Below are 11,857 nucleotides of genomic sequence, written 5' to 3' on the forward strand. Positions count from 1 at the left end.
CCGGGAGCTCTCCCCCATCAAATTATACACACTTGGGCATCCTGTTTAATAAGAAGGCGAGAAAAGGCTTGCTGACGCAGCCAACGTTTGCAAACAAAAGTCAGGACAAATTTAGCTTTGTTTGACAGGGTTGGCTGGAAGATCAGAGGTCTTTGGTCCTTAACCTAGAAAGTCATGCTGCAGCCCTGTGAGAATTTGACAGGTTTGCAGCTTCCACGAGCAGGTATCTTTTGAGCTCCAGATGTTGCTATATTGTCATTGAAGAGTCTGAGCACTTGGTCCAGGTTTTTAAAGAGGCATGTCCCTGCCCTTCAAGTAATGATCGATTCCCCAGTTTTGATGGGAGGAGAACTCAAAGGGCCTGATGGGAAGTATTATTGCTGTTTTGGGGAGGAGTGCAGCATTTCCACATAGGTCTAGGTAGGTAGGTGTTTTACTTCCCTGTTTTAAGTCCAGTCTGGTCCTGTAAAATAGCCAGAAGTGGGAGGAGATTGCGGATGATGAAATAAAGCATATAAATGTAATGTACATTTTTTTTATAAGGCAAATCTCGCTTCTGTATCTTATTCAGCAGGCTGTTCATGATGTAAGGAAGTGATTGGCCTAAAAAATACAGTGTACCAAATCTTGTAAAAACAAGTCAAGCAAAAAAACAACCGCAGGGAACTTGAATATATGAGATGAAACTTCCCTTCCTCCAAAGTGCTCTGAGCCATCACATCTTAGTCTTTGGACAGTGGGTTTTGCTTCCTCCAAATTCTCAAATGCTAGTTTTTTTAGGTGAAGGAACACAGCCAGTTGTACATCACGAGAGAATGTGATGCTGTTTGTGTTTCTTGCTGTGCATTTGAGTTCTTGACTCTAAGGTTTGCAGTCCCCAACCAGTAAAGCTTAAGGTACAACTTTCGCCACTACAAGGGTGCGCACTATAGGAAGATGTATTCTTGTCAATCATCTCTGGGGGAGCATCATGTGGGATGAATGCACGCATGACAAACATCAAGCTACTGATAAATGTCTGCTCAAGGAGAGGAGCTGGGCTCCAGACGCTTGCTCCTTTAGGTGATCAGTGCTTGGCAAAATTCAGGTGGCTGGTTAAGCAAAAATGATTGAGTAACCAAATCCAGATAAGAAAAAACAATGAGTTTTAAATATTTCTGGCATTCTCAATGCGTTATGGGACACACGCACCAAACCTTATCTTTCAGGAAAGTTTCTGTACTCTATTACTTTGTATTGGAGAAGCAGTTAATTCAGAAATTTTGGTCATTAGTTATATTTGCTCTTGTTCACGGACATCTGTTGTAGAAGGCATCAGCTGGCAGTCCTTCTTAGTTGCTTTAAGCCAGCAGGTTCTTGCTCCCAGGAGGAAATGGTGTATCTCTCTTCCAAGCAAAATATTTTAAGGTTAGTTTCATTTGAAGCCTATTCATGTATACTGTTCGCACACCTGAACTACAGACCAAGAAAGCTTAGGGACCATTCCATTATCTCTTCTCTGTGCATCTTACTGTGACATGTCTAAAGTCTTTGCTCCTAGGTTGTTTTATTAAGTGACATGGATTCTCAAGCTTTTCTTAGAGGAGAGATTTAAAAAGCTTGGAAATCTTGGCAAGTAAAAGAGGCACTCAGTCTTTTCCACAGTACAAGACAATATTTTAAAACCTGGTAAAAAGATACTTTTTTAATGCCTAGATTAACAGCTAGAACTCATTGCCACAAGATACCACTGAAGCCAAGAACTTAGTACGAATTTTAGGAGTAGACATTATGGCCATTGAAAACATCCAGTTGCATTTCTTGAATGTCAGCTGTCATGTTTCAAGCCACAAACCCATCACTCTCTGACGGGGAAGACTGTCTGTAATGGGAGCTTCTGAGATGGTCCTAGAACAGAGGAACAATGTGTATAATTCAATAGAAGAGTACCTATATTTTTAATGTTCTCTGTTAGTACTTTAAGACAGTAAGTGAACCTTTCTAACAGGCATGTTGTATAAGGTAAGCCCCAGGTGCCACTCTGATCCCTTTCCTCTTCCCCCGCCCAATCTGTTGCTCTGCTTTCTGGTCTTTGTCCTATTCTGCCTGTCTCATCTGCTGATCTGCTTTCTGCTCCCTGCCCTACCTGCTGCTGTGTTCCCTGCTTGCGCCATGATCTGCCGCATGCCCCACACAAAAACTGGCAGATCATGTACCGACAGTTGGCCACCCCCTGCTCTGAGGCACCATCCGACTCTTGTAGCTTGAAATGAGATTATTGGGCAGGCCATGTGGAAAGCAGCACAACAGACCCTCGGTTTTGGACTGGGTTGCCTTTTTGGTGGAAGCACTCTTCTAACCTTACCCACTCATGAATAATAGAATCCTTTTTTTAAAAATCCATTTGCAGCTTTGGAAGTGCTGATTAAATAACATTTTGCCAGTACTGAATCAATGCCACCTTCTGATGAGTGGGACCCCTGGGAATGGCTTTGCAGTATTGCCTTTACAGCACCACTGGGTGGGGAAGGAAATATTTGGGGTGGGTTCATTCAGACAGAAAGCGAAGGTTTTGTGTCTCGTCCCTGTGTGGGGTTTTCATAAGCTATTTACAGGCTTACCAGCCCAGCAAACTGAGCAGTTAGATATGATAAGAAACTCAGGAGGGCATGCCTTTCTAGTCTGCTGCAAAGCAGCATTGTGGACTCAGCAGGTAGGTTCTTAGAGTGGGCAAGTACCCAGAAACTCTGCAGTCTTGCTGGGACCTGATCGTTCTTCACGAATAACAAGCATTTAATATTTCGTTCACACACAGTCTTGTTAAAACGGTTTGATCCAGCACAAGCCTAGAGAACTTTGATTTGGACTCGGAATATATCCAGCCATTTAGAATAGGATGCAAATACGGATGCAGGAAGTGTATGTTTATAAGTGATTTAGCAACACACAAAAAATTGCTTGGTGCTAGAGAGCAAAATAAATACGTGGCAACAAGAGGGGAAATGAGTGAGTTCATATATGACACGCCACCCTGTTTTGCTAACCCAAAATCTGTTCTCCACCCTGATAGAGCTTAAGTTTATTTGGAAGAAAGGAGCCACAAGCCTTTCTATCAGCCAATTTTGTATAGCAGCTAGAATTCCTGTTGCTGTGAGTCTTTGCTCCAATTTGTGAACTTGCTTAGTTTAATGATAGCTATTTAAATCAGTAAGACTTGTTTTAATTACAATAGAGTGCTTTCCATTTTATATGGAAAAACCTGCAGATATTTTTCAGCGCATTAATTGAAAATGTAAGCTTTCCTTTGAAAGATTTATTCTGCAACTTAGCCCAATAGCTGTCTAATCAATGCATTCACTTGTCAACACCCTTTTTACCTAAGCAAAAAAAGGGGGTGGAAGGAAAGAGGAGGAGAGTAGGATCTTTGGATAGATAAGGCAGCAAGGCACAGTCTAAAAGCAAAGCAGCAAAATAAATGCCTGGAATACATAAAATGTCATCTTGCACACAAATTATCCTGCAGTTCCAGTGTGGATGGAAGAAAAAATACATCCCCAAAATGAGCTGGTGCATATGTGGTTTGAAATGATATTTCCATTAGTGAAGCCTTCCTTATCGATCTCTCTCTTTTTAATCTTGGACAGTTCGTGTTTTCTCTTCATCTATTTTGTCGTGTTTTTAATTTTTTTCTCCCCACTAGCTGGTTTGTCATTTTTTTTTTTTTCCTTTTCTTTTTCTTTGCTGTATTCAACATCACAATGTTTGTTACCACTGTTGCAGGGTATTTCTTTCCTCTCTTCCTCTTCCTCATGTTTGACACTCACTTTGATCTGTGTTGGAAGCACTTTATCAGCACTTGCTTATAGTACGAATTGCCTCCTTTTTGTTCAGGAAACATTATTAGTGTTCTAGCAGTGCTGGGATGGCTTTTATCTCCCTGTGGAATCTCATTAGGTTTACATTACAATAGGAACAGCATATGTGCAGCTATGCCAAAGTGGCCAGTCAATTTGAATTTGTTAATGGTGATTTTTTTTTTTTTTCCTAGCAACTTTTTCCCCATATCTTCAATGCCAAGGGAAAACAACTTTGTTGTTCAGGAGAAAAACACAATTTGTTAGAAGCAGATATCCAAGCAGAAAAGGAACTGCTACTCATAAATATCTTCAGAACTGCCTTTCCTTTTTTACATGTCTGGTAGTGTCTTATAAATCTGAGCACTGTCTTAAAAGGCAGGGAAAAAAATCATGTTCCGAGCTGGATAAATGGTATTAAGAAGTTACTGTAATCCATGAGATTTAATGACAAGAATGACTGCCTTTCTTTTTTTTTAATTCCTAATTCATATTGTGGGAGGAGTATGAAAGCCCAGGTGGGATGGAGCCGCATCAGGTTGGTTACTACATAAGCTCCTAGGAAGACATCCAGTTCTTGTCCCAAAATTGCTCACTGTCCAAAGACCAGATTCCATTCCCTTTCACGTTAAAAAGTGTCTTAATCCATAAACACGTAAATCAATGGGGCTGCCTTCCTTGAAGGTATTATTCTGTATGAGGATATGTGGGCTCTGAAAGTTATGTGGACACTCTTATTTCAGAATAAGATTGCTTGTTTCATTTTAGCATAGCCTACTTTGAAGATGGATTAAGCTATAGATGGTAAAAAAGCACCTTGTATTATGGAGCAAGTGTGGTCCACAATATGGGATTTTTGTGTAATAGCTCCCAAGTTCTTAAACCTGTGTCTGGTCTTAATCTGATTTAACTTTCAAATGTAGAGCAGTCATGAGACATGCTTGCCTCTTTCTTGTATTTAAAAAACCCCCAAACAAACTAGGATACAACTACGGTACCTTTGATCCTGCTCATGATTGTATTCATAGATGTACAGATTTTTAAAGCCAGGACCATGCATAGTGCTGATTCTGTCTTGATTTACTGCTGGATGCTCCAGACCAGAGAATTTTGCCAGGAATTCTTGCATCAAGCCCATAACTTCTGGTTCGGATGAAGCAGTGATCCCTTGACTTTAACCATGTGTTGTCCAGGAGACAGGCTGATGCTGCTTGTAGTCACAGGAAATTAAACATTTAAAACAGATGTTGACAGGGAGAAGAAAATTTGTTGTTCCCAGCAGTGTTTATTGCCCAGTATTGTTACTCAGGAAAGGTTTGAGATCACTGAAGCAAAGCATATTTCTTAAAAAGTTCCCTCAGTCTTGGCTTAAAGGCTTCCATGATGGAGAATGTAGTACAGCCTTGGTGAGTTTTCCCAAGGGTCACTGTAGACAATTTACACCTAACTTCCAGTCTGAATTTGTTCAGCTGTAACTTCTTGTCTTTTGGTTTTGTTCTGCCTTTGCCCAATGGATTAAAAATTGTCTATGAGAAATCTCTCATCCTGGGATCCCTTTAATGGATTCTGGACCATGGAGGAAATTAAAAAGAGCATTAGATTCATATGGGTTTGATCTAAACAACTTCAAATGGGACTGCAACACTTGTGTATGCGGTTTTTAAACTTTATTGTTAAAACTACAAGGCCAGTCTCTACTTTACCATTCACATGCAGTACTGTATTGGTACATTGTCATGTATCTCAACTACATCTCAGGTCTTCCAGTGGAAAAGTGGAATCTTTATTTAAAAAAAAACAACCCCAAAACACAAAACTTGATTTTTAAGAAGTTGAACACCTCTTTTTCCACAAGCTTGTACACAAGAATCACTTAAATTTGCTATTGTAATTAAAACTTGAAAGTAATTTCCTTGACCCAGGAACAAGGATAATAATTTATTCTCAGTGAGTGATATCAGAATCACTAGGATCTTTTCCTTCACAGAGCTAATTACCAGGACTTAAAGGTGTATAAAACTTAGGAAGAATGACAAAAAAAATAAGTGTAGGCACATAGAGATGAGAGAACTAAGCATTTTTTCTGAAGCATTTAGCCATGCTTCAATTCGTTAGTGATTTTAATGCTACACTGGCTCCATTCACAGAGGCACATCCAAGAGGGAAGTATCCTACTCTTCTGCACTGTAGAAGTCTAGTTTAGGAGCTTTCTTTAATGTAGCTGCTATTTTTAAAAATATAACGCAGTAAGTTAATATTTTTGCAGAAATCTGCATATTAAAATAGTGGATATAGAGAACCTTTTATTATGCCTTTCCTCTAGAGGTATAAACGTGCCTTCTGAAGCTGTGCCCAATAATTGAAGGGGCTAAAGAGTTAATTGAGTTAACACACACTGAGTCACAGCAGAGATGGGAATAGATCCAGAGTCTTTCAGTATCCCGTACTTTTTCCCTGACTTTACCATGATCATGTTTCCTCTCTACATTGCTTTTTAAAATGCAATGGCAAAAATACTATATTTACTTGTGTATCAAGTCCCTGGCCATGTTAATCTCAGCCAATTCTCTTGCATTACTGACAGCAAAAGAATAAGACTGGAAAAGCTTCTCAGAGGCCACTGGTGAGGATATAGACTGCTTGGTTCCCAAATTCTGTTTGTACATTATGCTAACATTTCTTCATCTGAAACACTGAAGTAGTAAACAGAGATTTTCCCCTTCTGTCCCTGGCACAGGTGACAGATCATGCAACCACTGCCTTATTGCACTACCAGCTACCCCAGATGCCAGATGTGGTGGTCAGATCCTTCATGGTAAGTCTATTGGAAGGGAAATGCGTACAGGCAGACTTCAGCATCACGTGGCAATTGAACATCACTGCCAGCTCAGGCAGCAGTGCAATTTCCCATATTTAAATGAGTTAAACTTAATTATTTACAACAACATTGTAAAAATTGCCTTTCTCAGGTAAGTGGTTCTCTTGAAGTAATTGGTACCATTCTCAGTACATTGGGTTGGGTGGTGTTTGAAAAGGATTTGATGTGTAGTTGTAGCTTCTCGTAGATGCTGGCATATATTTGCTAATTGTCATCTGTGGAGCTGACTTGGGGGTCAGCTCTAAGACTAACACGAGTGTCTGCTCAGGCAGCACGCAGGAGTTGGAGTCTGGCTGTAACCAACCAGCTGAAAATTCCCCGGTGAGAACTCACAGCTGGGATAAAACTGGAAGAGCCAGCTCTTTCATCAGCTTGCCCCCTGGGAAAGGATGTACATTTGGGGATGGGAGAGGGACTGTTGGGAGACGGGGCTTGCTACATCAATATGCTCCCGCTGTGTTCCTCAGGGACCATGCACCACTAACATCACTCAGGCCAAGGGGATGGCTTGTGTATGTGCCCAGCCTCACTTGAGAATCTGCCAGAAAGAAATTGAGATGCAGTTATTGAAAACAATCTCAACCTTAATGCACACATTAAAAGCCCAGCTTAAATCTGAGTAGATTTGGAATTCAGTTTCTGAAAATGGGCTCAAACTCTCCTGCTGTTTGGTGAAAGAAAACAGTAGTTTCTTATTCAGCAGTCTTCCAAGCATGATGCATTTTGGCAAGTGGCTGGTGTTTAATCTACCCCACTCTGTTGGAGAAACCCTTTTACGCTGCACACATAGTTCACTTCACCTTTTCTTCTAACTTGTCCCGAACAAAGCTTTAAAATATGGGCAGTTTTCAAAATTATGCAAGGCAGCTGGTTTGCTTTCATCCCTGGAGAGCACATGAAGCAACAGCAGTGGGTCAGGTGCAACTTCTTTAGCATTCCTATCATCAGGTATCTGATTTGAAAGCAGTTAAACTCCTTTACCTGCTGTATTTATTGGTTTACTTAATAAAAAGTCCACTCAGATAATATGCACATGTGTAGGACGTTCCTCTTAAAGCACATCTTGCACATGAGCTTTGAACAGGGGAAGCAGGCCTTACTGGTCCCATCCATGTTTCAGGCAACAAGTGCCCAAAAATTAATCTTTAATGAAATAAGTAATGCGTTTGCCTAAGCCACGGGCCTGCCTTACTGGTTTGGGTAAAATGTTGCTGAAAACTTGGGAAAAAAAATAAGACCACATGCACATGATGTGTGTCGGTATGTTAGTCCTTTCACATGTCAGATGCACAATCTGTTTGACAGGATGCAGTGAAGTCTTAATTTTCTGACAAGAATGAAGAACTCTCTCTTTGTTCTTTCAACAGATGTTTCTTAAGTGCACAATTTAACTGTATTTACCTATTTTCATATTATAGCTCAGAAACTTCGATTTTTTTGCATGCAAACTAAGTTCACCAGAGCTGAAGTAAATAACAGCAGTTTGCCCGTAGCGCTCTGTTGCCCTTGTCTCTATATTTACTGCTAAACCCAGAGACGGTCTCGTTCTTTTGGAGGAGAGTTATTGACGGCCTGACGTTGTGCTGCTATGGAGAAGGCTGTGATGAAGATGGAAGGATTTGTTTCAATAAGCTCTGTTGACCTCTTCTTCAGAGAACAATTTTCTCTTATCGACGTAATTCAATAGGACTTTAAATGACAAGATTCATGTGCATCCTTCACACTGTGAATCTGCTTGCCTGGGTTTTTTGAGTTGCACATCTCCTTGAGCTTGGACTTGAGTTATGTAATGCTCATTCTTATGTATTACAATAGGAACAACCCAGTTAAGATGAGACCTTTACTTAGGAAGGGTTGAGCCTGTTCTTTGTTACTTCTGACCTCACAGCATATTCCCTTTCACTTGCATCTGTGTAATCAATGACAAATTTTTTAGAGCATTTTCATGGCCAATGAATATTGATCTTGAAATAGCATTAGAAAGAAAATGAGTTCCCTTGGTTGTAAAAGCCCCCTGTCTTCAGCTCTTCAGAGGTCAGGTTTTGCCCTATATGTCTTGCAGCTGAGGTGTGACAGATGAATATTAGACAAAGACAAGTCAATGACCAGGGCACAGATATCAGTGAATGGTCAAACGCAATGCCATTTCATTCAGAATATGAGGACTATCCAAAGGCTGTGATGAGCTTCTGCCTACTAATACTTCTCATGGCATAAACTTCTATTTACAAAGTTGCTTTTTGGACTGAGGGAGTAGATTCCAATAAAATGGAGAATCGGCTGTATGGTGCCCTTGTGATCTTCTGCATGCCTCCCTGTGTGTATACAATCACTGTGCATCTTGCTGGTTCCAAGCCAAGGAACATTCTCTGTCCTTGGTATCACTGTTTTGACAGGAATGATGACACTGAGGAACATCCCTATCTAGTTTCCTTAATTTCTTTCTACGCTTTTTCTTCTAGACCTGGTTAAGAAGTTACATAAAGCTGTTCCAGGCTCCATGCCAGCGCTGTGGAAAGTTTCTGCAGGATGGCCTACCACCCACCTGGAGGGATTTCCGAACTCTTGAGGCCTTTCATGACACCTGCAGGCAATAGTAGCACAGCTGAGTCATTGGCCTGGCATGATGGAAAATGGGTTTACGGACCCAGCTGGTTGCGAATAAGCTCTGAACAGTGTTGGTGGTCATTGGTGGATTCTATTTCTCAGTGTCCACATGCGCATTCCCACCTTTAGCAAATCAGTCCTTACTGAATAGTAAAGATGCATTGCTACATTTAACCATCAAAAGGGGCATCTTTCTGCAAGGTACTCATGAAAAAAAAAGTTTGTCTTCGACATAAGCACAGAGGAAAAGAAGAAGATCTCTCATTACAGTAAGGTTCTGTGTGCTTTGCATTGGAGCTTCTGTCCTGAAATTATCTTCTGGGATCCGTGTCTTGTAGTCATTTCAAAAGCAACTGATATTTTGATGAGATGACCCATGTACAATTGTCTGTTTTGCTACAGTTTTCTTGGTAGTGGAGAACTTTATTTTTACAAACCAAAAATAAACTTTATATTCAAAGAGACTGTGTCATTTACTTTGTTACTTTCTAACAAATGCTGAATTCTGGCTGAAGTTTTCAAATCAGAGCATTTGATTTGATGTTTAATCTGGAGAAATTAAAAAATATATGCTGGTAGAATTGTTTTGGATTTTTTTTGTTCCTTGCAAGGCTGCTTATCTGGGCTGCTCTTGTTCTGGAAGAGATTATGGTGTTGATAAACATGAAATTTCAAAGGCATGTAGCAGCTTGGAAGATGGATTGTACTTTTTGAGAGAAGAAGCAGATGTTTCCCCTTACTAAAAATGTAATGAGAAAAATGTTAGCAAAATCTGTATGTATTAAGCGGTTAGAAAATGTGTGATGAGCAATGACAGTCTCTAATTCATTTGCCCTGTTTTAGTATTGAAAGTTGCAAAATAAATTGAGGCTTCGAGCACAGTTTTTGTAGCACAGATATATGGATGTACAGCACTGTGCTTTTAAAACTTTTGTATTTAAATAAGACCCTATATTGCTGTAGCAAACGGTGGCATGTCCCCCTGATCCATGCTGAGAGGTACCTATTCCTTTAGGTTAGCTGGTAGAAGCCTAGGCTGATGGTCTCTGGTTCAGTCCCAATGGGATGTACCTTTCCGGGTACTTACCTGGAGAACGTTATTGCATGTCACCATCCCTGTTGCCCCCATGGCTGCACTTCCCAACTGCTTACCTTCGTGATTTTCAAAATCCACAAGGATTGCAGCTTTGGAAGCCAGTATGGAGAGAGATGGAAAAGGGCTTTCTGGTGGGGATAGTTGGCTTTTCTATCAGATCTGATAGCAAGCCATAATGCTGCAAGCCCTTTTTGTGGCCCCATCAATCAGCGTGAAGGGTGCATGTGGCTAAAAGGGTAAGAAATCTCTTTCTCAAGCTTTTGTTTTTTAGTAAAAATCTTCGGGTAGAGTTTCTGCCATTGTGGCAATGTAAAGGAAGGCGTTTTACTTGCACGTGTTCTATCCCAAGAACTTAAAGCACTCTGCAAATAGCAGTGAATTAAGACTACAAATAATCTCCCTGAGGCAGTAGTAGCTGGTAGATGTGGAAACTGAAATTTGGAATGGCCGTGACTTGTTTCCAGTGCTGTTCTGCAGCGGTTTAGTACTGAATCAAATGTGATCGCATCGCATTGCTAACGTGAAGGACTACATCTGCAACGCCGATTTCCTCTTAATATAAAAACAAACATGGATGCTTCTAAGCGGGCCTAGTTCAGATGGAGGACACTGGCTCTTCAAAAGGAGACATGCACATGCTGTGTCTTTTAAAGACCTCCACAGTGTTTGATTGCAATGCATGAATGTACATTTAATCAATGAAGTTGATGAACAGGAGTGATTAGTGTTATGCTTTCTCACCTTTCAAGTTTTTTTTAGTTCTCTACAAATTATAAATACTAACTTTAGACTTCAGGGATTTGTCAAGATGAGTACAGCTGATTTTACCTAGTGAAAGCCAGTCCCATTGCACAAATGACTGCTTGCTTGCTGCACTTGACCTCTTCGGAGTTCTTGGGACAAAGATCACACTGGACAGGACAGTGTGTGCATCTCAGATGAGAGCGAGCATCGTATAAGTGGTCCTGCCGTCATTCCACCTAGCCTGTGAATAATGAGCGCTTCGTTTTCTGATGCTGTCAGCTTTTTCTCCATCTCTTTTTTAATAAGAAGGTCACAATATGGTTTTCATCAGGCTTTGGAGGTCTCCGAATGTTCTGCTTTGTTTATGTTTGAATAACGGGGCAGAAAGTAACCCACAGCATTCATAGCAACATCGTATATGAAATAATGCATTGGCCCTTAAGAGGTAATTAGTTGTAGAGAACCACATCAGTCACTGTGTGTATTAATTGAATTTGAAATTTTGAACCTATAATTGGCTAGCCTGGTGCAGAGTCATAACATTTCATCGCAGGCACTTGATCAGAAGAAAAAATGTCTTGGTCATGGAAACCTAAACCAAACTTGGTTTGCATAATCCTTCCAAAAAGGCCGAGACAGGCAAGAATCTTTGGCTACCCACAAAAGGTCTAGCACAAATGGTGTCTTGTTTAACCTCTG

General features: G+C 40.5%; 1 protein-coding gene across 1 annotated transcript in view; it reads left to right on the top strand.

The window, feature by feature from the left end:
- The window catches only part of MED27 (mediator complex subunit 27), a 147,374-nt gene extending 137,594 nt beyond the window's left edge, over positions 1-9,780 (top strand). Inside the window, exons 7-8 of the mRNA XM_090022224.1 lie at positions 6,571-6,648; positions 9,174-9,780. Coding sequence (XP_089878350.1) covers positions 6,571-6,648; positions 9,174-9,308 — 213 coding nt within the window. The 3' untranslated portion in view covers positions 9,309-9,780. The remainder of the gene's footprint in view (positions 1-6,570; positions 6,649-9,173) is intronic.
- The last annotated feature ends 2,077 nt before the right edge of the window (positions 9,781-11,857 follow it).

Source organism: Crocodylus siamensis, chromosome 11 (assembly GCF_052110815.1).
Source record: "Crocodylus siamensis isolate JL-2025a chromosome 11, ASM5211081v1, whole genome shotgun sequence".
Taxonomy (NCBI): domain Eukaryota; kingdom Metazoa; phylum Chordata; order Crocodylia; family Crocodylidae; genus Crocodylus; species Crocodylus siamensis.